At 44.4% G+C, this 27084-nt stretch overlaps 1 protein-coding gene and 5 non-coding genes across 10 annotated transcripts; 5 read left to right on the top strand and 1 right to left on the bottom strand.

The window, feature by feature from the left end:
• Window positions 1-3650: 3650 nt before the first annotated feature.
• Window positions 3651-3722, top strand: trnat-cgu (transfer RNA threonine (anticodon CGU)). The gene has a single exon. It is a non-coding gene; the product is annotated as a tRNA-Thr (tRNA).
• Window positions 3723-5084: 1362 nt separating this feature from the next.
• On the top strand, window positions 5085-5156 carry trnat-cgu (transfer RNA threonine (anticodon CGU)). Its single transcript has one exon. It is a non-coding gene; the product is annotated as a tRNA-Thr (tRNA).
• Window positions 5157-6518: 1362 nt separating this feature from the next.
• Window positions 6519-6590, top strand: trnat-cgu (transfer RNA threonine (anticodon CGU)). The gene has a single exon. It is a non-coding gene; the product is annotated as a tRNA-Thr (tRNA).
• Window positions 6591-7951: 1361 nt separating this feature from the next.
• On the top strand, window positions 7952-8023 carry trnat-cgu (transfer RNA threonine (anticodon CGU)). The gene has a single exon. It is a non-coding gene; the product is annotated as a tRNA-Thr (tRNA).
• Window positions 8024-9385: 1362 nt separating this feature from the next.
• Window positions 9386-9457, top strand: trnat-cgu (transfer RNA threonine (anticodon CGU)). The gene has a single exon. It is a non-coding gene; the product is annotated as a tRNA-Thr (tRNA).
• A 10483-nt stretch (window positions 9458-19940) lies between these two features.
• On the bottom strand, window positions 19941-27041 carry mthfr (methylenetetrahydrofolate reductase (NAD(P)H)). Of its 5 annotated transcripts, XM_027011270.3 has the most exons (12): window positions 26935-27041; window positions 26176-26419; window positions 25826-26064; window positions 25524-25634; window positions 25209-25402; window positions 23963-24213; window positions 23724-23858; window positions 23170-23350; window positions 22662-22844; window positions 22207-22308; window positions 22002-22121; window positions 19941-21713 (listed from the first exon to the last, which is right to left on the bottom strand). In XM_027011270.3, exons 2-12 carry the CDS (start codon window positions 26412-26414, stop codon window positions 21495-21497), a joined length of 1974 nt encoding a protein of 657 aa, XP_026867071.2. In that variant the 5' UTR covers window positions 26415-26419; window positions 26935-27041; the 3' UTR covers window positions 19941-21494. The 5 variants fall into 5 exon arrangements, with proteins under 5 accessions (XP_026867071.2, XP_081559866.1, XP_081559867.1 ...); XM_081703740.1 differs by lacking the exon at window positions 22002-22121; XM_081703741.1 differs by lacking the exon at window positions 23724-23858.
• Window positions 27042-27084: the final 43 nt, after the last annotated feature.

Here is a 27084-nt window from a genome sequence, read left to right as displayed (position 1 = left end):
TAGTCAGTTTGAGTTGACAAGTTCATCCAGTGTGTGCCCATTCGAGCTCTTGTGCTGCCATCTTCTTCAGCTGCAGGTAAACACGGCTTTTGTCTTTGCACTCTTGATTTTCTTACCATGGTCAGTACACATTTGACTCCTCCAGGTTAATTGACAAACATTTGCATATGTTCCTTTTAGTCTTATTACTTGAGTGCTTGTGCACGGTGGGGGTGTAGCCTTAGCATTTAGATACATGCTCTCTATAACCAGTTAGTTTCAGAAGCGTATGCTGATGCTATCGATGGTGCACGATCAGCTTCCAATGACAGTTACTCATGATTCAGAAGGCTGTTGAAGTTTTGAGTGACTTCCAACCCTTTCAAGGCTTTTCTACTCTCAGAGTTAAGGTGCAAACTCATGCAAGGTCAAAGACCAGTTAATGACAAGTGTCTGAGGCATGATGGCCAAGTGGCAAGTTCTCGGTTTTGTAAACCGAAGGCCACTTCTTGGTTCCTTTCATGAGATCGTAGTCATCTGAGTGCTTCTACAGTGTCCATGGAAGCCAGACATAGAATGTGCATAGGGTAAATATTGTTTTTTCCCAGATCTCATGTTTTTTCCTTTCTTGTCGTCCCCTCATGCTCCCTTTTCTTAGGGCAACAGTTCCGGGACACAGACTCTTGTGTCATAGGTATCTAGCAAAAAGTAATAGCTGCTGCATTGTGGATCATCCCTGCCTGACTGCTGGCTAGTGCAGTTGATGCCAGATCTCACACTGGAGCTCTGCTTTTGGAACAGGGCAGTCTGCAATGCAGACTGGTGGCCAGTGGTCTTCCCTGTGCCTATGCCCTGTGCTTGCAGAGGTCCATAGTAGCTGTCTTTTTGTGAAACATCCCCGACAGAATGTTTGCTAGTAGATGTCAAGCCGGAGCTCACACCGGAACCCTCCATCTGGGTCGGAGCAGTCTGTGGTGAAGGCTGGTTATGGCTGGGGGACTGCCTCATGCCTGCTCCTTGGGCAGGTACAGCTCCATAGTAAGCTGCTGTTTTTGCATCATCGCTGGCAGACAGCTTGCTGCAAGCTGACAAGGAATGGCCCCATAGTAGCACATGCTGCTTTGCTGTGCAGTATCCCTGGCAGCCTCCCTGAAGTTGATGAGAAAAGAGCATTTAAGTATGAAGGTAATCCAATTGTAAAATATAGACAAGGTAACACCACAACATAACCACTCCATATGTTATCCTTCTGATCCACCACATCATGCTGCCTGAGGGGAAACCCTAAAAATGCCATTTGATTATTGTCCATCCCATCCTTGGGTCTAGGGCATGATGGCCAAGTGGTAAGGTGTCAGTCTCGTAAACCGAAGAGCACGGGTTCGTGCCTTTTAAAAGCCGTTTGAAGGGAATGCCATGGGACATTGTCATGGAAGGCAATCATAGTCAGTTTGAGTTGACAAGTTCATCCAGTGTGTGCCCATTCGAGCTCTTGTGCTGCCATCTTCTTCAGCTGCAGGTAAACACGGCTTTTGTCTTTGCACTCTTGATTTTCTTACCATGGTCAGTACACATTTGACTCCTCCAGGTTAATTGACAAACATTTGCATATGTTCCTTTTAGTCTTATTACTTGAGTGCTTGTGCACGGTGGGGGTGTAGCCTTAGCATTTAGATACATGCTCTCTATAACCAGTTAGTTTCAGAAGCGTATGCTGATGCTATCGATGGTGCACGATCAGCTTCCAATGACAGTTACTCATGATTCAGAAGGCTGTTGAAGTTTTGAGTGACTTCCAACCCTTTCAAGGCTTTTCTACTCTCAGAGTTAAGGTGCAAACTCATGCAAGGTCAAAGACCAGTTAATGACAAGTGTCTGAGGCATGATGGCCAAGTGGCAAGTTCTCGGTTTTGTAAACCGAAGGCCACTTCTTGGTTCCTTTCATGAGATCGTAGTCATCTGAGTGCTTCTACAGTGTCCATGGAAGCCAGACATAGAATGTGCATAGGGTAAATATTGTTTTTTCCCAGATCTCATGTTTTTTCCTTTCTTGTCGTCCCCTCATGCTCCCTTTTCTTAGGGCAACAGTTCCGGGACACAGACTCTTGTGTCATAGGTATCTAGCAAAAAGTAATAGCTGCTGCATTGTGGATCATCCCTGCCTGACTGCTGGCTAGTGCAGTTGATGCCAGATCTCACACTGGAGCTCTGCTTTTGGAACAGGGCAGTCTGCAATGCAGACTGGTGGCCAGTGGTCTTCCCTGTGCCTATGCCCTGTGCTTGCAGAGGTCCATAGTAGCTGTCTTTTTGTGAAACATCCCCGACAGAATGTTTGCTAGTAGATGTCAAGCCGGAGCTCACACCGGAACCCTCCATCTGGGTCGGAGCAGTCTGTGGTGAAGGCTGGTTATGGCTGGGGGACTGCCTCATGCCTGCTCCTTGGGCAGGTACAGCTCCATAGTAAGCTGCTGTTTTTGCATCATCGCTGGCAGACAGCTTGCTGCAAGCTGACAAGGAATGGCCCCATAATGGCCCCATTTTGCATCATCGCTGGCAGACAGCTTGCTGCTTGAGGTCACACCAGAAACCAGAAGTCTTCCATGTGCTTGCCGCCTAATAAAGGCCGGCATCATAGTAGCTGCCACTCCTTTGTTGTGCGACATTCGTGGCAAACTCCTGGCTGATGGAGGTGATACCAGACCCCACACTGGAAGCCTGCCATCTACTGGCAAGCTGACAAGGAATGGCCCCATAGTAGCGCATGCTGCTTTGCTGTGCAGTATCCCTGGCAGCCTCGCTGATGTTGATGGGTAGGAGCAGATTAGACAGGCAGATTGTGCACCTTTGAACCAGTGTACTGACTTGGGAAACCTTGAGCACTGGATACAGAGTCCAAGTGGCCATAATGCCCCTGATGTAAAGCACTGTGCTGAAAAAGGCTACTGGAAATCTGGGGGGTGCTTAGGACACTCTTAGAGCTCTGCCCCTGAAACTGAGTTTCAACATTTCCAGAGGAACCCAGCAGGTGGGGTTGGGATACAACTCCAGGAAACTGCTGTTCACCTTGGAACGCAGACTGGTAAAACCCAGCAGAGCCACTTGTAGTCTGAGCTTCTGAAGAATCCATTTGACTGCTAGAAACACAACTTGACTGACCAGCCTGAATCTGAATGAGTTCGGGGCATTGCAGAGGCAACACTGTGCTGCTTTGGATGGATGACACACTGGAAAAAGAGCCCTCCATCCGTTTCTGATAAGGAAAGTCGCTGACTTTTTGTGGCTGATCCACAGTAGGCGATGCTGTTTCACCGTACCAATGCTGCACTGTCATTTTATTCCACACTTGAAGGGAATGGAAAAAAAGCAAAGACAGACTGATAAAAGATCTGAACATAGGCACAAGGCATCAATTTTTGTGGTCTGGTCTGAGTAATTCTTACCTCCGAGCACCTCTGTATCCCTTAACGGAAATGCAGCAACAAGTGATAACCACAGCCTACGTGAGAAAAGAGCATTTAAGTATGAAGGTAATCCAATTGTAAAATATGGACAAGGTAACACCACAACATAACCACTCCTTATGTTATCCTTCTGATCCACCACATCATGCTGCCTGAGGGGAAACCCTAAAAATGCCATTTGATTATTGTCCATCCCATCCTTGGGTCTACGGCATGATGGCCAAGTGGTAAGGCGTTGGTCTCGTAAACCGAAGAGCACGGGTTCAACCCCCGTTCGTGCCTTTTAAAAGCCGTTTGAAGGGAATGCCATGGGACATTGTCATGGAAGGCAATCATAGTCAGTTTGAGTTGACAAGTTCATCCAGTGTGTGCCCATTCGAGCTCTTGTGCTGCCATCTTCTTCAGCTGCAGGTAAACACGGCTTTTGTCTTTGCACTCTTGATTTTCTTATCATGGTCAGTACACATTTGACTCCTCCAGGTTAATTGACAAACATTTGCATATGTTCCTTTTAGTCTTATTACTTGAGTGCTTGTGCACGGTGGGGGTGTAGCCTTAGCATTTAGATACATGCTCTCTATAACCAGTTAGTTTCAGAAGCGTATGCTGATGCTATCGATGGTGCACGATCAGCTTCCAATGACAGTTACTCATGATTCAGAAGGCTGTTGAAGTTTTGAGTGACTTCCAACCCTTTCAAGGCTTTTCTACTCTCAGAGTTAAGGTGCAAACTCATGCAAGGTCAAAGACCAGTTAATGACAAGTGTCTGAGGCATGATGGCCAAGTGGCAAGTTCTCGGTTTTGTAAACCGAAGGCCACTTCTTGGTTCCTTTCATGAGATCGTAGTCATCTGAGTGCTTCTACAGTGTCCATGGAAGCCAGACATAGAATGTGCATAGGGTAAATATTGTTTTTTCCCAGATCTCATGTTTTTTCCTTTCTTGTCGTCCCCTCATGCTCCCTTTTCTTAGGGCAACAGTTCCGGGACACAGACTCTTGTGTCATAGGTATCTAGCAAAAAGTAATAGCTGCTGCATTGTGGATCATCCCTGCCTGACTGCTGGCTAGTGCAGTTGATGCCAGATCTCACACTGGAGCTCTGCTTTTGGAACAGGGCAGTCTGCAATGCAGACTGGTGGCCAGTGGTCTTCCCTGTGCCTATGCCCTGTGCTTGCAGAGGTCCATAGTAGCTGTCTTTTTGTGAAACATCCCCGACAGAATGTTTGCTAGTAGATGTCAAGCCGGAGCTCACACCGGAACCCTCCATCTGGGTCGGAGCAGTCTGTGGTGAAGGCTGGTTATGGCTGGGGGACTGCCTCATGCCTGCTTCTTGGGCAGGTACAGCTCCATAGTAAGCTGCTGTTTTTTGCATCATCGCTGGCAGACAGCTTGCTGCAAGCTGACAAGGAATGGCCCCATAGTAGCACATGCTGCTTTGCTGTGCAGTATCCCTGGCAGCCTCCCTGAAGTTGATGAGAAAAGAGCATTTAAGTATGAAGGTAATCCAATTGTAAAATATAGACAAGGTAACACCACAACATAACCACTCCATATGTTATCCTTCTGATCCACCACATCATGCTGCCTGAGGGGAAACCCTAAAAATGCCATTTGATTATTGTCCATCCCATCCTTGGGTCTACGGCATGATGGCCAAGTGGTAAGGTGTCGGTCTCGTAAACCGAAGAGCACGGGTTCAACCCCCGTTCGTGCCTTTTAAAAGCCGTTTGAAGGGAATGCCATGGGACATTGTCATGGAAGGCAATCATAGTCAGTTTGAGTTGACAAGTTCATCCAGTGTGTGCCCATTCGAGCTCTTGTGCTGCCATCTTCTTCAGCTGCAGGTAAACACGGCTTTTGTCTTTGCACTCTTGATTTTCTTACCATGGTCAGTACACATTTGACTCCTCCAGGTTAATTGACAAACATTTGCATATGTTCCTTTTAGTCTTATTACTTGAGTGCTTGTGCACGGTGGGGGTGTAGCCTTAGCATTTAGATACATGCTCTCTATAACCAGTTAGTTTCAGAAGCGTATGCTGATGCTATCGATGGTGCACGATCAGCTTCCAATGACAGTTACTCATGATTCAGAAGGCTGTTGAAGTTTTGAGTGACTTCCAACCCTTTCAAGGCTTTTCTACTCTCAGAGTTAAGGTGCAAACTCATGCAAGGTCAAAGACCAGTTAATGACAAGTGTCTGAGGCATGATGGCCAAGTGGCAAGTTCTCGGTTTTGTAAACCGAAGGCCACTTCTTGGTTCCTTTCATGAGATCGTAGTCATCTGAGTGCTTCTACAGTGTCCATGGAAGCCAGACATAGAATGTGCATAGGGTAAATATTGTTTTTTCCCAGATCTCATGTTTTTTCCTTTCTTGTCGTCCCCTCATGCTCCCTTTTCTTAGGGCAACAGTTCCGGGACACAGACTCTTGTGTCATAGGTATCTAGCAAAAAGTAATAGCTGCTGCATTGTGGATCATCCCTGCCTGACTGCTGGCTAGTGCAGTTGATGCCAGATCTCACACTGGAGCTCTGCTTTTGGAACAGGGCAGTCTGCAATGCAGACTGGTGGCCAGTGGTCTTCCCTGTGCCTATGCCCTGTGCTTGCAGAGGTCCATAGTAGCTGTCTTTTTGTGAAACATCCCCGACAGAATGTTTGCTAGTAGATGTCAAGCCGGAGCTCACACCGGAACCCTCCATCTGGGTCGGAGCAGTCTGTGGTGAAGGCTGGTTATGGCTGGGGGACTGCCTCATGCCTGCTCCTTGGGCAGGTACAGCTCCATAGTAAGCTGCTGTTTTTTGCATCATCGCTGGCAGACAGCTTGCTGCAAGCTGACAAGGAATGGCCCCATAGTAGCACATGCTGCTTTGCTGTGCAGTATCCCTGGCAGCCTCCCTGAAGTTGATGAGAAAAGAGCATTTAAGTATGAAGGTAATCCAATTGTAAAATATAGACAAGGTAACACCACAACATAACCACTCCATATGTTATCCTTCTGATCCACCACATCATGCTGCCTGAGGGGAAACCCTAAAAATGCCATTTGATTATTGTCCATCCCATCCTTGGGTCTACGGCATGATGGCCAAGTGGTAAGGTGTCGGTCTCGTAAACCGAAGAGCACGGGTTCAACCCCCGTTCGTGCCTTTTAAAAGCCGTTTGAAGGGAATGCCATGGGACATTGTCATGGAAGGCAATCATAGTCAGTTTGAGTTGACAAGTTCATCCAGTGTGTGCCCATTCGAGCTCTTGTGCTGCCATCTTCTTCAGCTGCAGGTAAACACGGCTTTTGTCTTTGCACTCTTGATTTTCTTACCATGGTCAGTACACATTTGACTCCTCCAGGTTAATTGACAAACATTTGCATATGTTCCTTTTAGTCTTATTACTTGAGTGCTTGTGCACGGTGGGGGTGTAGCCTTAGCATTTAGATACATGCTCTCTATAACCAGTTAGTTTCAGAAGCGTATGCTGATGCTATCGATGGTGCACGATCAGCTTCCAATGACAGTTACTCATGATTCAGAAGGCTGTTGAAGTTTTGAGTGACTTCCAACCCTTTCAAGGCTTTTCTACTCTCAGAGTTAAGGTGCAAACTCATGCAAGGTCAAAGACCAGTTAATGACAAGTGTCTGAGGCATGATGGCCAAGTGGCAAGTTCTCGGTTTTGTAAACCGAAGGCCACTTCTTGGTTCCTTTCATGAGATCGTAGTCATCTGAGTGCTTCTACAGTGTCCATGGAAGCCAGACATAGAATGTGCATAGGGTAAATATTGTTTTTTCCCAGATCTCATGTTTTTTCCTTTCTTGTCGTCCCCTCATGCTCCCTTTTCTTAGGGCAACAGTTCCGGGACACAGACTCTTGTGTCATAGGTATCTAGCAAAAAGTAATAGCTGCTGCATTGTGGATCATCCCTGCCTGACTGCTGGCTAGTGCAGTTGATGCCAGATCTCACACTGGAGCTCTGCTTTTGGAACAGGGCAGTCTGCAATGCAGACTGGTGGCCAGTGGTCTTCCCTGTGCCTATGCCCTGTGCTTGCAGAGGTCCATAGTAGCTGTCTTTTTGTGAAACATCCCCGACAGAATGTTTGCTAGTAGATGTCAAGCCGGAGCTCACACCGGAACCCTCCATCTGGGTCGGAGCAGTCTGTGGTGAAGGCTGGTTATGGCTGGGGGACTGCCTCATGCCTGCTCCTTGGGCAGGTACAGCTCCATAGTAAGCTGCTGTTTTTGCATCATCGCTGGCAGACAGCTTGCTGCAAGCTGACAAGGAATGGCCCCATAGTAGCACATGCTGCTTTGCTGTGCAGTATCCCTGGCAGCCTCCCTGAAGTTGATGAGAAAAGAGCATTTAAGTATGAAGGTAATCCAATTGTAAAATATAGACAAGGTAACACCACAACATAACCACTCCATATGTTATCCTTCTGATCCACCACATCATGCTGCCTGAGGGGAAACCCTAAAAATGCCATTTGATTATTGTCCATCCCATCCTTGGGTCTACGGCATGATGGCCAAGTGGTAAGGTGTCGGTCTCGTAAACCGAAGAGCACGGGTTCAACCCCCATTCGTGCCTTTTAAAAGCCGTTTGAAGGGAATGCCATGGGACATTGTCATGGAAGGCAATCATAGTCAGTTTGAGTTGACAAGTTCATCCAGTGTGTGCCCATTCGAGCTCTTGTGCTGCCATCTTCTTCAGCTGCAGGTAAACACGGCTTTTGTCTTTGCACTCTTGATTTTCTTACCATGGTCAGTACACATTTGACTCCTCCAGGTTAATTGACAAACATTTGCATATGTTCCTTTTAGTCTTATTACTTGAGTGCTTGTGCACGGTGGGGGTGTAGCCTTAGCATTTAGATACATGCTCTCTATAACCAGTTAGTTTCAGAAGCGTATGCTGATGCTATCGATGGTGCACGATCAGCTTCCAATGACAGTTACTCATGATTCAGAAGGCTGTTGAAGTTTTGAGTGACTTCCAACCCTTTCAAGGCTTTTCTACTCTCAGAGTTAAGGTGCAAACTCATGCAAGGTCAAAGACCAGTTAATGACAAGTGTCTGAGGCATGATGGCCAAGTGGCAAGTTCTCGGTTTTGTAAACCGAAGGCCACTTCTTGGTTCCTTTCATGAGATCGTAGTCATCTGAGTGCTTCTACAGTGTCCATGGAAGCCAGACATAGAATGTGCATAGGGTAAATATTGTTTTTTCCCAGATCTCATGTTTTTTCCTTTCTTGTCGTCCCCTCATGCTCCCTTTTCTTAGGGCAACAGTTCCGGGACACAGACTCTTGTGTCATAGGTATCTAGCAAAAAGTAATAGCTGCTGCATTGTGGATCATCCCTGCCTGACTGCTGGCTAGTGCAGTTGATGCCAGATCTCACACTGGAGCTCTGCTTTTGGAACAGGGCAGTCTGCAATGCAGACTGGTGGCCAGTGGTCTTCCCTGTGCCTATGCCCTGTGCTTGCAGAGGTCCATAGTAGCTGTCTTTTTGTGAAACATCCCCGACAGAATGTTTGCTAGTAGATGTCAAGCCGGAGCTCACACCGGAACCCTCCATCTGGGTCGGAGCAGTCTGTGGTGAAGGCTGGTTATGGCTGGGGGACTGCCTCATGCCTGCTCCTTGGGCAGGTACAGCTCCATAGTAAGCTGCTGTTTTTTGCATCATCGCTGGCAGACAGCTTGCTGCAAGCTGACAAGGAATGGCCCCATAGTAGCACATGCTGCTTTGCTGTGCAGTATCCCTGGCAGCCTCCCTGAAGTTGATGAGAAAAGAGCATTTAAGTATGAAGGTAATCCAATTGTAAAATATAGACAAGGTAACACCACAACATAACCACTCCATATGTTATCCTTCTGATCCACCACATCATGCTGCCTGAGGGGAAACCCTAAAAATGCCATTTGATTATTGTCCATCCCATCCTTGGGTCTACGGCATGATGGCCAAGTGGTAAGGTGTTGGTCTCGTAAACCGAAGAGCACGGGTTCAACCCCCGTTCGTGCCTTTTAAAAGCCGTTTGAAGGGAATGCCATGGGACATTGTCATGGAAGGCAATCATAGTCAGTTTGAGTTGACAAGTTCATCCAGTGTGTGCCCATTCGAGCTCTTGTGCTGCCATCTTCTTCAGCTGCAGGTAAACACGGCTTTTGTCTTTGCACTCTTGATTTTCTTACCATGGTCAGTACACATTTGACTCCTCCAGGTTAATTGACAAACATTTGCATATGTTCCTTTTAGTCTTATTACTTGAGTGCTTGTGCACGGTGGGGGTGTAGCCTTAGCATTTAGATACATGCTCTCTATAACCAGTTAGTTTCAGAAGCGTATGCTGATGCTATCGATGGTGCACGATCAGCTTCCAATGACAGTTACTCATGATTCAGAAGGCTGTTGAAGTTTTGAGTGACTTCCAACCCTTTCAAGGCTTTTCTACTCTCAGAGTTAAGGTGCAAACTCATGCAAGGTCAAAGACCAGTTAATGACAAGTGTCTGAGGCATGATGGCCAAGTGGCAAGTTCTCGGTTTTGTAAACCGAAGGCCACTTCTTGGTTCCTTTCATGAGATCGTAGTCATCTGAGTGCTTCTACAGTGTCCATGGAAGCCAGACATAGAATGTGCATAGGGTAAATATTGTTTTTTCCCAGATCTCATGTTTTTTCCTTTCTTGTCGTCCCCTCATGCTCCCTTTTCTTAGGGCAACAGTTCCGGGACACAGACTCTTGTGTCATAGGTATCTAGCAAAAAGTAATAGCTGCTGCATTGTGGATCATCCCTGCCTGACTGCTGGCTAGTGCAGTTGATGCCAGATCTCACACTGGAGCTCTGCTTTTGGAACAGGGCAGTCTGCAATGCAGACTGGTGGCCAGTGGTCTTCCCTGTGCCTATGCCCTGTGCTTGCAGAGGTCCATAGTAGCTGTCTTTTTGTGAAACATCCCCGACAGAATGTTTGCTAGTAGATGTCAAGCCGGAGCTCACACCGGAACCCTCCATCTGGGTCGGAGCAGTCTGTGGTGAAGGCTGGTTATGGCTGGGGGACTGCCTCATGCCTGCTCCTTGGGCAGGTACAGCTCCATAGTAAGCTGCTGTTTTTGCATCATCGCTGGCAGACAGCTTGCTGCAAGCTGACAAGGAATGGCCCCATAATGGCCCCATTTTGCATCATCGCTGGCAGACAGCTTGCTGCTTGAGGTCACACCAGAAACCAGAAGTCTTCCATGTGCTTGCCGCCTAATAAAGGCCGGCATCATAGTAGCTGCCACTCCTTTGTTGTGCGACATTCGTGGCAAACTCCTGGCTGATGGAGGTGATACCAGACCCCACACTGGAAGCCTGCCATCTACTGGCAAGCTGACAAGGAATGGCCCCATTGTAGCAGATGCTGCTTTGCTGTGCAGTATCCCTGGCAGCCTCCCTGATGTTGATGGGTAGGAGCAGATTGGACAGGCAGATTGTGCACCTTTGAACCAGTGTACTGACTTGGGAAACCTTGAGCACTGGATACAGAGTCCAAGTGGCCATAATGCCCCTGATGTAAAGCACTGTGCTGAAAAAGGCTACTGGAAATCTGGGGGGTGCTTAGGACACTCTTAGAGCTCTGCCCCTGAAACTGAGTTTCCACATTTCCAGAGGAACCCAGCAGGTGGGGTTGGGATACAACTCCAGGAAACTGCTGTTCACCTTGGAACGCAGACTGGTAAAACCCAGCAGAGCCACTTGTAGTCTGAGCTTCTGAAGAATCCATTTGACTGCTAGAAACACAACTTGACTGACCAGCCTGAATCTGAATGAGTTCGGGGCATTGCAGAGGCAACACTGTGCTGCTTTGGATGGATGACACAATGGAAAAAGAGCCCTCCATCCGTTTCTGATAAGGAAAGTCGCTGACTTTTTGTGGCTGATCCACAGTAGGCGATGCTGTTTCACCGTACCAATGCTGCACTGTCATTTTATTCCACACTTGAAGGGAATGGAAAAAAAGCAAAGACAGACTGATAAAAGATCTGAACATAGGCACAAGGCATCAATTTTTGTGGTCTGGTCTGAGTAATTTCTACAGTGTCCATGGAAGCCAGACATAGAATGTGCATAGGGTAAACATTCTTTTTCCCCAGATCTCAGTGTTTCACAGCACTCGCTTCTCACTGTTAAAAGCCCAAACAGACATGGGTTCCCTGCCCACCTGCATTCCATTTTAGCACATCTTTATAGTTATCTGATAAGATTCACCTGTTCAAACTCTTTTCAGGTGTTGTCTAACCACTTACAAGAACCAATGAGTGAGGTATGAGAGACTGAAATATAATTGGTGATATTAAGCATAGCAGTAATATTGTGGTGGTTCCAGAGGCTTCATTTATTGTACAGGCTTTAATGTTCCTTTTTTTGTTTGTCCATTTTGTTTGTTTGCTTGTCACATGGGTGGAGTTGACTGCCAGTATGGCTGCCCTTTGTTTTTGCTTTGTTTGTGGAACATTTTAATCAATCAAATATATTTTTCTCATTAAAGAAAGGGCAGTGTTTGAGAATATTTTTGGACCATTGTTATTCCTTTTGTACATCTAATCTGGATTAAGTTTAGATGTTGGCTGGAGTTGTGAGGAACAAAATCGTTTTTGTGAGGACAGAGGAATTGTTTGCTAATTTATATAATCCAAAAGCAAAGAACACAGTAACTGTTAACTGACTCCATTTTTATGTTATTATAGACATAGTACTATTATATTAAACAAATTATTAACGCATGTCATTTTAATAATATTGCAGTGAATCTAAAGATTACTTAATAAATTCGGGTGTCATTGTTTGTCATTCATTGTCATTTAAAGTCATTTTGAATTACCTTTACATAAATATTGTCCAATTGAATTTTCTGGAAACTGTATGCATTTATTTTGTTATATAATCTTTGACTGCATTAAAAATCCTTCTTTGAGAATGCACTGAAGTGGTACGTTTGCCACTCAATACGAAAGTGCAATTTGGAGTCAAGTGCCTGTTTTAGCATCAGACAGAGCAACACTGTCCCCTACAGGTTTGGGTATGTAAGGCCTGTTTTAACTTTTCTTCCAGTTCCCCAATACCTCAAACTTTGCCTATTGTAGACAAAGTACATCTGTATTGGTCATGAAGTTAAAAGCTTAAAAGTTATTAGCCTTGCTATTTGTTTGCATGTTTTATTGTTTTACCAACATGATAAATTATCAGTTTAAAACTGATTATTATCAGTTTTATACAAAAAAAAAAAGAATGCACGAATGGAGGAATGCCACAATGACATAGGAGCTCCATGCAAATGGGATGGTGGTGTGAGCATTTTGGGGAAAATAAATCCACTGTAACCTTGAGGGATACACTGGCATAAATTGAAACTGACAACAACATGGTCTAAAACCAGTACGATCCTTCGATAACTTGGTGGGTGGTTTCTCTAGCAGTAGCAAAGAAAATACATCTACAATCACTTGTTTCAGATGTGACAGAGAAGATACTAACTGATCAACACTTCTACAGAAAGCATTTATGGATGTGTGCACTTATTTGAACAAAATTTGCAAATGCGTTTTGAATATGTACTCAAATCCAGCCCATTGCAGAGACTATGTAGGTCAGCACAGCTTCCTGACATAGAGTTTTACATTTGAAGGCATTTAGCTGACACTTTTATCCAAAGCAACTTACAATTATGACCAACTTGATTAAACTGAGGGTTAAGTGCCTTGCTCAGGGGCTCAACCTTCCATTTACAAGTCAAATGCCTTAACCACTGAGCTACCACTCCCCAAAATTGAAGCGCATGTTTACCCTCAGTACATATATGTCTAGCTTCCATGGACACAGCTGAAGCTCTCAGATGATTCCAATCTCCCAAAAGGCACAAGACAAGAACAGTGGTCTTTTACTGCTCATGGACTTGTCAAGGCAGCAGGGGACCTGCACTTTTGACAGGTCTTCAGCTCTGCTTCTTAAGCATACAAGACCTAAAATCAATAACCTGAGTGACAATCTTATACTAGATCAACCTTTTTGCTCTGACAGTCACTGTGGAGGCTGCAGACTCCACATTTCTCTCTCACTCTGTGCCACCGACAGGTGTAGTACTATTCATACAACTCAGAGTGATCCACACTGATCTGGTCCTGGCCCTCTGTAGTGGATGACCCTGTCACCACTCCCTTATCCTGCCTCAATAACAGAGTCATCATATGCATTGCTTGTTCTTATAATTAAGATTAGCTGAAGCAGTTTCTAGCCAGATGTAAGGCTTGCTGTGATGTTAAGTTTCCCAAGCAGTTCTTGCCATACCCCAGAGAACTGCAACTGTGGAACTGGAGCCCCTGGTCCAACATGATGTCCTCAGGCATCAGCCAAAACTGTCGGAAGATGTGGCAAGAGGTCAGCCATTTTCCAGGCCATGGAAAGTGCTGGGAGGGGGATGAAGCGAACCATCTTGGAGAAGGGTCCCACTATCACGAGGTTGGTGGTGTTCCCCTCGGGCGCTGTTACAGAGTCAACAGATCTGGTCGTGTGGTTTAGGTAAGGGGAGCAGCTTACTAGCAGGCGGGGTGCATGGTGTTTTACTCCGTGCGCAGTCCGCACATGAGGCGATGTGTTGGACGATGTCTTGGTGTATCGAGCTTTTAAGAACTGAGCTGTGTGGCTCAATCCTGGGCACCCAGAGTTGACCGACGAGTGTGCTGAAGAAATGAGCACCGTTTGACACCATGGAGGGATTTAGAGGCGGTTTGGGTGTAGGTTAATTGTTGCAATGTCATGATCTAGCTCCCAGCAGACAGTACCCATGAAGCAGGACGGAGAGACAACTGACTCCTGACTCCTGGAATATGCTTCAGCATGGCGTAGTCTTGAGAGGGCGTTCACATTCACATTATTCAAGCCCTGTTGGTACATGACCTGAAAGTCGAAGTGGGAGAAAAACACAGACCATGTTGGATTGCCTGCAGTTGAGTCTCTTAGTCTTCAGGTTTTTGTGGTTGGTGAACGTGTGACATGCTCCCTCAAGACACTGTCTCCACTCCGAATGCTTCCTTGGCCTTGGGCATCCACTTCAGGTGAGGAGCATTCACCTGGAGTAGGTCCATCAGGGACCTAGCCAGGGGGCTGAAAGACAGAATTAAGTGGTGGTAGTATGAGCAAACCCCAGGAAACGCTGCAGTTTATTGCACATTTGAGGCTGGGGCCATCTGGTCACCGCCTCCACCTTACAAGGCTGCATGCGCAATGAGTCCTCCCCATGATGTAGGGAAGAGCACTGGAAGAGCAATGCACAGCACTGGAGGCTTGACATATTATTCATTTATTAAAACTGAAAGCCCAAACACTATGTAGTGTTACGTTTGTTTGTTTGGTTTTTTTTTTGTGTGTGTGTGTGTGTGTGTGTGTGTGTGTGTGTGTGTGTGTGTGTGTGTGTGTGTGTGCCATGCATGTTGTGCTGCCTTTGAAACAAATACAGAAACAAATACAGAAACAAATTGTGGAACAAATACAGAAAGCACTGGCACAGCAGACTAAACTACTCAGATAGCCTAATGATAGCATAATGATGTTGTGAGAGATGTTTCTTTAAACTTGCCTTCTTAGTCATTCTCTAAGTCAGAGAGAAATCAATTAATTCATAGAAAGTGCATGAGAGGTTACTGACTGATCACAACAGAAGAAAATCACATTTCATTGAAGCATTATACTTTTGTGTGGAACTGTAATCCTGAGTGGGCAGGGAACCTGACCATGCATGCGAATGCCTGCAGGGTGGAGGGTGGGACCGTAGGGTGCAGCGGCTTGATGGAGCAGAGCGGGTCGAGTCACCGCTTTCGGCCTGGGCGGCACAGGGGTGGGGCAGGCCCTTTGCACATTCTACCCCTACCCTTTACTTTTGGAGGAATCTAGAATGGCATACCAATGCAGACAGCTGTTTGTGCCCCCAGCTTGCAGAAACACTGCACAGCCTTTAGGGTGTATTTTGGAGAGAAAGACATCATGCAGGGAATTGATATTGAATTAATCAATATTAAAGTCATACCTGGTGTGCTAACAACAGTTAACTCATGCCCTCAAAGCAAATGATAGTGTAGAGCCAATCCAGAGACCAAATTGTTTATTTAATGAAAAATTGAAATAAGAAAGCAATAGGATTTCAAGTATAATTACAAATCATAAGATACAATGTATCTGTGAAGAATGTAAGCATCATGCAATACAGCGCAGGAAGAATTCAACCAAATCCTCCCAGACCACGTATCTTCATTTTTATTACCTTTGAGCAGTTTAAAAAGTGGCGACAGTGTCCATCAGGGAAACTAATATGCCTTCAGATATCGACAAATATCCTGTAAAACAAGGCCAAATATGTCAAGCTTACTCAATAACAATATCAACTTCAAGAAGTTCAAGAATGCATCCTTATCCACAATGCATGTGACTAGGGATACCCACTGTCAGCAGATATGAACAATGTGCTAACAGCACAGAGAACCAAAAAGAAGTTGGAAGGTGTTTCTCAGACTATCAGCAGCCGTGGCCAGTGACCAGAACGACTATGACAGATTCACTACAGCATCCCCCTTGACAACATTCACCTCTGCAGGATAACAGATCCATGCAGTTGTAAATGTATTGACCTATCACACACAATACCGGTTGGTCAATTTTTAATTTTTTTTGATCTTCATTGTTTTCCACACAGATGTAAATTTTTCCAGCTGTCTGAGGGTCAGCAATTATATTTGCAATATATATAACATTAGTGTAAAAGCTATTTGTTCTTACACAACTACACAACTATACATGACCTAAGTGCGGCCTCCCAGGCATAGGGCAAAGCTTTCACGCGCTATATTGTATTCTAAGAGTACCATAGCACTGCAGTGGAAAGAGGACTCACTGCGGAAGCAAACCTTACTCTGAGCTGACGGCGTGCACTGGTACAACGTCAGCAGTCCCTAGGAGAAGTGTGCACACGTATGTGTACGTGTGCACTCCTCCAGAGTGTGCTCAGTGCCATAAGGAGTGGCAGGCAGTAGCTTTGCGCTTATGCTGCAGCGTGGCCATCTTAATGCTCAACAGCAGCTAACGGCCAAGGCAAACGCACACTCCTCCCGCACACTAGGCATAGGCACAGGGAGCACACACAACGCGAGGCAGCCCCAGCCTGCGCACGTACACCAGGCATTCTTAGTTAGTTGTGTTCATTAAAAAAAACAAACAAACAAAAAAAACCTCCTACATTTCGTTTTCCAAGACATTACTGCCTTTTTACGAGTGCAAGCCATCAGCCCAGAGTGACGTTTGCTTCCACAGTGAAGCCTCCTTCCACTATGGTGCTATGGTACTGTTGGAATGCAATATAGTGTGTGACAAGCTTTATCCTATGCTTGGGAAGCCAAGCTTAGATCATGTGTAAATGATCTCCACCGTATTAGGTGAAAGGTATTTCACCGGACTATGAACGGGTCTTGAACTTGGTTTCCTGGCCAGCGATAATATAAACCATTACTAGTGTAACAAATTGGAAAATACCAGGAAAACAAGACTGAACACATGAAAGCTGTTATTCTGGGTGTATATACACTTATGCTAGTCCAAGTAATGTTGCCTCTTTCATTATCCCTGTGTGTGTTTGTGTTAGGCACAAGGAGAGCTTCACACAAAATAGCAGATAAATTGTGTTCAAATGTAGACAAGCAGTACAGAAATCTTTAATGTTATTCTTGTTGTAGTTCAAAGATCAAATTAGAGCAGATCGCATGTAGGAATGTAGGAATTACGATATATTGTTACCTCAAGTTATACATACTAGATACAGCAGGCATTCATCATCCATTCACTCATCACTGTACTACATAGTCCAACCTGGTACAAGAGCTGTTGCTGTGAAAAGCATTCTTAACATTAAAATATAAAAACAATGCTGAACTGTGCCCTTTGACCAATGCTGTCTCTAGTTCAGCCTGTATTCACAGGGTTGCTGTCCCAGGACGATTTCGGTTGTTGCCATATAGTGACAAAAGGAGGAATCTGATCCTAGATCAGTACTAATGTATTGGAACCCCTTTGACTGCAGTCCCTCGGGGTGTTCTGCCGTATACTGTTCCTTTGTTCTGTAACAGAGTTCTCTTTAGTTATTAGACACCTAGCGTTGTCCTCTGCAGGGCCTCTATCACTGTTTGACATGCTGCCTAAATGGTCATGCAATATGGACGCTGCACTTTCTACATGGTTGATCTCTGTGCTTCCTCCACACATGTTGGGATTATGTGTATTAAGAAGCTGCAGTGAGTTGCTGTATGCATACACATAACACTGCTCACACTGCCTTTCCCATGCTGGGACTGCCTGAATTAGAGCATAAAGACCAGATGCAGATGCAAGTTGTGTGTCTCTGTTTGAAAGGCAGGCCAGTTACTGTACTTTACTCTCAGTGGGTTAAAGTTCATCAGGTGCACCAGGTGGCTCACTCACACAACTGAATATGTGACATGCACACAGTCATGCAGCGCAGTATAAACAATACCCACACGGTTACAAATACTCTTTGACACGTTCACTGCACGTGTGGTGCAGGCCACCTTTTTTTCCATTTTTTGTCACTCAGTGTGTGAGTGATTGTAAAAGCTAACATATATATGTGTGTGTGTGTGTGTGTGTGTGTGTAAAGCATCCTTGAGTATGAAAAAAAGCGCTATATAAATGTAAGTAATAACAATATTAATAATATTCACAAACTACACATATGAGAAAGTAAGCTCAATAATTTTAACTGCTTAGTAGTTGAGCAAGTCCAAGCAATGACCTTTAAACCATAATACCATAATTCATTTTTTCCTGGAAAGAGCCTCTTCACAGAACTTCATAGAACAGATGGTGATTAGGCACATTGTCATGAGATTTTGCCCTTGGGCTCACTGAGGCTGCTGGGAAGGTTAGCAACAAAGGTACCCATTTGCTAAACATTTTATCAAGGCAGAGGTGCGGCCAGATGTCATTCAGACCTGATCAGCTTTCAGAATCTGTTGGAGGACCACAGCATCCCATAAGACTCTGCATTCCCTCACACAGCAACTTAAGGAGGCTAACTGCAGCAGGCTTCTGATTGCTGCTCTTCAAAGTACCTGTGCAAAGCTGAGGTCTCGATAATAAAGCAGATATTCAGTTCCTTTATTTGATAGAGGTGGTTTTGCAACATGTCAGACGCTTAACTGTTTAGGCTGTACTTCTGAAATATTCCGACATCCAATTCTTTCCTTCCACTTCTGAGCCTGCCTCTTCACAGACACGGATGGAGATATTTCTGTGATCTGATCCTTAGTAAAAATGATTTGCTTTTCTAATATCTCACAGTACAGAGAAGGCAGTCAGAATTGCTGCTATAGAAGTAAAGGAAGTAATGTACCTTCTAACCTGAAATAATATTCAAAGCTATACTGACGGTGGAAGGAGTTGCTGGAGGATAATACTTGAATACATCGGGCAGCTCCACTTCTATAGTACGTTAAACTTTTTTGGTACATTTTCACTGAGGCTTGTTAATTTACATGCCATGTCCAACACATAATTTACCAACACATCTTCCTCGGTTTTGTGGTACCACTCTTCATTTTTGTATTTGACATCTCTATTGTCACAACATGACATCCGCCCAACTTTATCTTACCAGCTTACTATAACTAAGGCATGATTTTAAAGTGGCATAAATGTGGCTTTATGAAAAGTGTCATTGTTTGCTCATGCGTCCATGCTGGCACGTGTTATACTGCGCTGTCCAAGGGTTACTTGCGTGAAATGATGATGTTCGAGAACACAGGGGTGGAGGGGGCAGAAGGCACCGAGTCACCCGGGAAGCTTAGCTGTAACTAGGGCTCATATAGACCGCAAGTCTTAACAGAACCCTGCTCAAGAAGGTAAACCAGGAACGCTACATAACAGTTCATTTGCACCCTTAAAAAAAAAAGCCACATCATTATTGCATGTTTTGTCTTTAAATGAATGCTAGAGCTTTGACTCCCTTATGCCCCTTGACCCAAGTGCTGAGCTTCTGGTATACATTGGCAGAACATTCCAGGTTAACATGATACCCTGACTACACCTCTGGAAGGCATGGGGTCATTTAAACCTTAACAGCAGTTCAGAGGAAACGCTCTTTAAATACAGCAAAAGACAGCTATATTAAATCATGCATCGATGGGGCCATCTAGTGCTGGTAGGATTGTTTATTCTAGCTACATTGCCAAACCCTTGCCTTAATGACCTTTTACTCACACACGGTGGGCCATTTACAGCAGCCCATTCCAACTTCTGCTCATGACAGCATGTCCAAGTAGCTGCAAAAAAGTTGCATTATTTTATGTAATAGTATGTATATTTTGTATCGAACATTTGATCCATCTGGATGCTTTTCTGTCATGGTTACTTCATAAACATGACATGGCTCAATTTTGCATTTACGCATGATGGTAATTATTTTCTTACTGACAACAGCCTTTCCAAACACAACAGTCTGCCAGGTAGCCCTGACTCTGCTGGACAGCTGTTGATAGATGTTGTTTCATCTTGGAAGTGCGGCACGTGGCTGCAGCCGTAGGAGATGGCAGGTCAGTGGGTTCAGTTATGTAACATGAGACGTTCCCCTACCTGTGGTGCCACATAGTATTGGTCTCCTCCTACTAATTCAAAGTCAGACGCTGAGGCTTGGGACGCATGGCGAGAGCAGGACTCGTAACCTGCTGTAAGTCTATAAGCCCAACTAGACCACATGACCAGTGTCACACACTGCTGAACTCTTCAGTCTTTTTCGTTGTAATTCTCACTTTCCGAATGTGGCTATATTGTATGTCAAAATAAAAGTCCAATGACCTCCCCACCCAACAAAAACCAGTTGTAATGTAAAGTTTAATATTAATTTGAGCAAGCTGTTTACATGGAGGAGACATGCTTGCTATAAAAGGATAACAGTGGTGGCAATAGCAGTCCTACTGAACAGCTTCTATCGGAATGGTGGGGTCTTACACATGGCATTTCCTGCTGTAACATGGGTGGCTGTCTCTCTGAATCACTGGCCTCTTTTCAGCAAGCAACATGTTTCAAGATTGGATTACATCAGCTAGAGATAAAAGGAACAGCATGTACATTCATACATGTGCGCCCAGGGCAAAAGCCGCTGCATAACTCCTGCTTATGACAACGCGTCTAATCATAGCTGAGTTTTAACTTTAACCTTATTTCAGATCATTATTTATAGCAAGGGGCTTTGTTAGATTCCAAACAGCAAAGTGGGCCTAAAGGTGCAACAAGAAGTGAAAATAAGCTTTATATTTAATGGCTCACACATGCTCACAAATTCTTAGTGTGTGTTATTCTGCTTCTTGTCCAATGGACCAAAAAGGAGGCAAACTGAAAGACTTTCTACCAAAATTAAACAAACATAAAAAAAGAAAAATAAGATAAAGGACACAGGTTAGTGGCAAACAGGGACTTGATTACAGGAGTAATAAACTCACAGCTTAGCGTGGTCTTGGATAACTCTACTAGTAAATATGTGTTTGTGCGTTAGTGTTGGATGTTGTATTGTTTGTTTGTTTGTCTGTGTATTTCTGCTAGCAGGATAATAGCAGAAGGAAAAAACGTCCCCGACAGCCACATACTTGAGACACGTGCAATAGCCAAAATATAGTTCATATGTAGCTTAAAACCCATTTAATTAAAAACACAAATAAAGGCTCTCCATAACCCCTGGAAATTTTAGTGCCATCATAAATGTAGGCATGTCATCTTGTGTGCCACCAATTACTACGGTCTCTAACCGTATCGGCTCACTTACATAAAGTTGCATTCTAAAATAGTCCTCTCGGTCAGCATTAATATAAATAATGCTATGTAAATTACTCATTATACAGTAATTTTATGTAACAACTAAACTTTTTTAAAGGAATAAATATTTGATGTTGTTACAGAAGTTTGTATTGATTTGTCAGTGCATGTATTCATGAACTCCTACAATAAAGTAGCAATAAACTTGCTACGTTTTAAAGCTACTGTGCGCCCTCCTGATCAAAAGGTTCTGGGGGTGCGTCTATTAGTTCAAACATGCTGTCGATGACCTGCCACAAGCAGCTGTCTAGGGGGAAGTCATTGTCCACTAGGTTGACCAGGAAGTAGTTGTCATGGATGTACTGGATAATCATTTGGGAAGGTGACTCGGCTTCGTACAGCTTCCCCCACTGTTCGATCCACAGTGTAAACGCCTCATCCTGCGGAGGGGAAAAGTAAAGTTATTATAAGCGGTGAGTCCAATTTTGGGTGACTTCCCCTTCCAAGGCTCTCGATGCCAGCAAGCAGCCTTTTCTTAATGGTTAGACAACAAAGATAAAAGGATCTGTAATGATTGTTTAATCTTATATTGCTTTATTCACGAGCCCTCTTAAAAAGATAAAAAAGTTAACATCTGATAACTTAAAACCAAAGGATTTACTCAATAACGTACAGCAAAGTTTCATAAGCGGTAAAGTCTATGTATAAACATATAGGGCTCTCCTCACCTTCCAGTACATATAGCTAACTGGATCCACCACCGTTGGCTGAATAATTTCTCTGCCTGGGAAAATCCCCCAGGTTACAGCATTGGGCTGCATATCAGGTGCGTTTGTGATATTCTTGCCCTACAACAGAAGCCAACGCTACGTAAAAAGGCTTCAGATTGTAAGTGATAGTATCCCTGTACCATTCTTTACAAGTGTATTTTACCTGCACATTGACAATATGGTAATTCACACGAGGTTCATATTTCTTCAGCACTTTAAGAAGTGCATTCACATTTTCACTTGAGGTGAAAAATTCCAGGTATGCCTGCAAATTAAATACACACATATATATTTTATAAATATACATATATTACACACACACACACACACACACACACTTTTTTTGCATATATAGGAAATGTCATTTTTCCACATGACTACTTACTCCTCCTTCTGATGCGGCCCAGTATAAATGTGTCTAATTAAAATCTGATTAATCATTACTTTCCCGGAGTTGCTGCACTCCAAAAGCAAATCAAGAAATGCTACATATCAATGTTTTTCCTCGTTATTGTTTTTCATGATGGCCATCGGGCAAATTTAGATGGCGAAGCATCAGAACATTAGTGTTTTCAGTATAGAAGAAAAAATAAAGAAATTTTGCCCAAAATTTCCAACCTTTTGGAAGACATATCCACCCGGTGGTCCCCAGCCTACGACGGGGTCGGAAGAAGGCTTGCCGTTGATGTTGGGCTGGGAGTTGATGGTGAGGACACCTCTGCGATTCACCTTCTCCAGGTCCTCTTTCAGCATGTTCGTCTCTGGAGCCAGAGGGTCATCATTCCATGGCAGGCACATCACCTGCACAGAGACGTTATGCACAGATCTAGACATAAATGTTATTCAAATACAGCAAAATGTTAGCGTGCGTACCCTGAAATGTAAAGATGTTAGCTCGTGTAATCTGCAATGCCTATGAAAATATGGAGGGGACCAGTTATTACTGATGCACGTAATGCAATCAGTTTTACTGCATACGTTACGATTCAATCGCATGGATCATGCAAACTTGGGTTTGGCGTAGTTCTTTTTCCATGCAATGCATGTTTTAAATCACTCGTCGTTACTTATGAAGCCCTCAAACGCGACGTTTCACGAAGTTCGTTTGAAACCTCTGCCCATCTACCTTGTGTCCATTATGGTTGGGCTGAGCTGTGATATAGTTGGTGAAGACTTCATACACGCTCTGCTCACTGGTTAGTTCCTCTCCCCACATCTTCAACAGGGCCTCTCTCGGAGACTTGCTCTTCAAGTAGAACAGGTAGTAATCTGTCAGCTCTCCAAAGGCAGGAGATGATGAGTTACCCCTGGCAGAGGAGCAAATGGCACTGTTCAGCATTTTATATATATCTATATCTATATATATATATATATATCTATAGATAGATAGATAGATAGAGAGACAGACAGACAGACAGACAGACAGACAGACAGACAGACAGACAGAGGGTTCTGTTCTCCACGGCACTGGCTTTGAAATTATAAACGATACGAAAATACAGTCCAATTCTCCATTTCAAAGAACATTTCAAATTCAGTATGCTGCAGTACACTCCTAATACAACAAATCTGGACACCAACATATATATGCAAAGTAAATTTTACTTAACTGAATGCGTTCTAATTGTGAAAATAAGAAGACATTTAGGACCTCAAAGCTCATTTAAATCCACCAAGTACCATCTTCCATTAGGGAAATCATCCCAGTCCTGAGTCCTGTAGATGTAGCTTTTGGGCCTCGTGGCCCAGAAGATCGGCCTGACGTCCTCCACCTTCCGTTTGGGATGAGCACTGATAGCCCAGGGCAAAGGTCGCCTTTTCAAAACACCATTACAGAGTCAACAATATGCTGCGAGTGTCACAGTTAAAAGCATGGCCCAGTACCAGACCACGAAGCGCGGCTGGGAACGCCTACTCACCTGGGGTCTTCTGCCCACAAGCCCAGCTGCCGGAGCACCTCCATGGTAGCCACCTCCCGGTTGAGCGTGTAGAAGTGCAGGCCGGGAACCTCCCCGCTAGCCAGCAGGACCTTGCATATTTCCACGGCGTGCTGCACGCCAAAGTTGCGGATGGCGGCGTCGTTGTCCTTGATGGGTTCGATCACGCGCGTGATCTCCTCCGGCACCTCCAGCTTGGACAGCTTGACCAGCTGCCGCAGGGAGTGGTAACCCTATGGAGGAAGATTGCACAAGGTATGGTGAATGTCTGCAGACTCCAGTCTCTAGAAAGCAGTACATTATTTTATAACCAGCAGTTTGTGTTACATAAGTAAGTTATACAATTTCTTAACATTTTCATTTCTGTTTTGGCTCATTACAGCTACCAGCAGCTGCTAATGAGCTACTTTACAAATTGTACTCTCTCCTGAGGCTAAACGGGCCATTTCCATCCAATCAGGCAACACATTTTCAAGAGTCAAGCAGAATGTGTCTGATGCATTCAATTAATTGAGGGTTTAAAAATTAACTGCTTAAACTTTATTTTATTTCAATATTTATTTTAAACTTTATTTCATTTTAATAGACTGGATAATCATAATCTAAAAATTTGCCTTGACTAAATTACTTTGCTGAAAAATTTATTTTAGTTGAATAAAACCATTTTAACTGCTTACTACCACATAAAATACATTTGTTTGAGCTACAAAATAAAATAAAGATGTTAATGTTCATATAGCCCTGTTGTTGCTTTTTTTATTTAAACAAAGTTGTGACAAATGTTACTGCATGAATGCTCAGATGTTTAAGTATTTTTACAGGGATTATATTTACAGTTCTTTGCATTTAGTTAGTTCAGGTATAATTCAGTTTTTGTAGTTTTTAATCTAAGCTTTCTTGATTGCAACCATATACCACTTTCGCCCCTGCTTCTGAAGTAGGTCACAGTGCAAAAGTTCATACAGAAAAACTGAATACAGCAGGAACGGAGCTGAGTACTTTCTGGATGGCCAGTAGAGAAATTATGAAGGAAATGTCTCTTACACTATGACTAGTAATTAAAGAACGCTATGACTGAGGCAGCAAAACATAAAACACATCTTGATTTTTGTTATTTATTTCCATTGCGTAAGAAATAGCACTAACACTAAGTGCCAAAGTGTTATGGAGTGATTGGTTAACTCATGCTCTAAGGCAAGAGTTTCATTCAGATGAAGCTTGTAAATACCTGCAGGGGAAAGATTCCAGGCAGAATGGGGCAGTTGATGCCGATGGCACGACAGTCCTTGACGAACGTGAGGAAGGTCTCGGCTCTGAAGAAGAGCTGTGTAACGATGAAGTCCGCACCCGCGTCCACCTTCTCCTTCAGGTGCAGCAGGTCTGCTTTATAGTTCTCAGCCTCCGGGTGCCCCGTTGGGTACCCTGTCAGTAAAATGAACAGGGAACTGTGGGTGAAAAATTTATCTTAAATCTTAAAAAGGACAGAACAAATAGCTCAGAAAGTATGAAGTGGAAACATGTTTGTTTTATACTGAATGCCTACCAGCAACACAGATGTCAAAGTAATGATCAAATTCACTGCAGATGTGTTTCACCAGGTCTGTCGCATAGCTGAATCCCCCCACTTCTTCTTCCCAGTCTGCTCCTATGGGATCTGTAGATGCAGGTTTTTTTCCGCCTTACATCATAACTCCTTTTTAAAAAAAAATTTAACATCACATTCTGCTGCAGTGTATGTAAATGAGAAGAAGTCCAGTGTTCATGTGATCATTTATGCATATGAATATGCGGCAGTGAATCTTTTGCATTTAGTTTCATGGCACAGCTGACCATTGCAAGACTTGCCTCCCCTTAGAGCCATGATGTTCTTCAGACCCAGACGCTTGGCTTTGGTGAGGTGATCTGTGATTTTCTCTTTCGTCTGTTTGCAGCACGTGAGATGTAGCACGCTTTCCAGGCCACAGTAATTGACTGCCGTACTAGCGATCATCATCGAGGAGGTTTCTTTGTCGGACCCCGGGTCTCCTGCTGGATGCCAGGTTATATCAATGAAGAGAGGCCCGCCAGATCCCATACGGTCGAATCTAAAGCGCACGAGCAAACATGAAGCAAGCTCTTCGTGCGACAAAAAAAAAAAAAAAAAAAAAAAGTGTCGCACTAAAAACATCAGACGCTCCCCCATGCGAAGGGCTTACCTGGATATTAAATTCACCGCACCACTGGTCGTGCGAGGGGGGAAAAACTCCAGGGAGAACCAGCGGTCCCCTGACTCGATCCTGCGTCTCATCTTTTCTCGCAATCGGTCGGTTCGGTCGGCGTCCAGCACGGGGGTTGAGCACCTCGAGCTTTCCTTCGAGCTCTCTCCGCTGTTGCTGGTCCCGCTGGAGTCGCTCCTACATGACTGCCGACACGGGTCCGCTCTCTGGTTAACCATGTTGCCTATGGCCACAGGAGAGCATCAGCGCAATGCGATCACGTCCTGGTCGTGTTCGGCTGTGACCGCAGCTCGGAATAACAAGGCGTTTTAGAATACTGCAGCTACTTTTTGGAATAGCGTAGCTACATTTAAAAAAAAAGGCAAATAGCTTTCGGAATGACAGCTGAATAAAACATGGCTGTAACACACACAAATACGCACAGAAACGATTCCCTAACTATTAGCCATCCTCGTTAGCTAACGTTACTGCATATAAATATATATGTGGGGAGGACTAGCTAGAACATGTTCGACTGCTGGAGATAGCCATTATTTAAGTTACAGCTGAGACAAAGTTTAGGTGAGGTAGCACGTGTGGGTTTGAACGCTGCGCACGCTTGCAGCAACTTAGGTTAGCTGCACAGGCAACAGTCTATGTTCGTGAATGCCAGATTGGTAGGTTATTTGTCTACCTAGCACGAAAAGCTACCTTAAATTACAAGTATAAATGAAAGTAAATGTAATCATTCTTGCTTACGTCGACCAGAGTTTCTCGAAATTTCACTCAAATAACGGACGTGAATCCTCTACTCGACAGGTCAACATCCACCGACCGCTGCGTAAAAACAGGACGAGCAGCAAAACCCATTGTAGTAGGGGAGAGGGGCGTGACTTAGCGATGTGGATC

Source organism: Electrophorus electricus, chromosome 20, assembly GCF_041902795.1.
Source record: "Electrophorus electricus isolate QZ-2024a chromosome 20, ASM4190279v1, whole genome shotgun sequence".
NCBI lineage: Eukaryota > Metazoa > Chordata > Actinopteri > Gymnotiformes > Gymnotidae > Electrophorus > Electrophorus electricus.
This window is presented reverse-complemented; position numbering and strand designations above follow the sequence as displayed.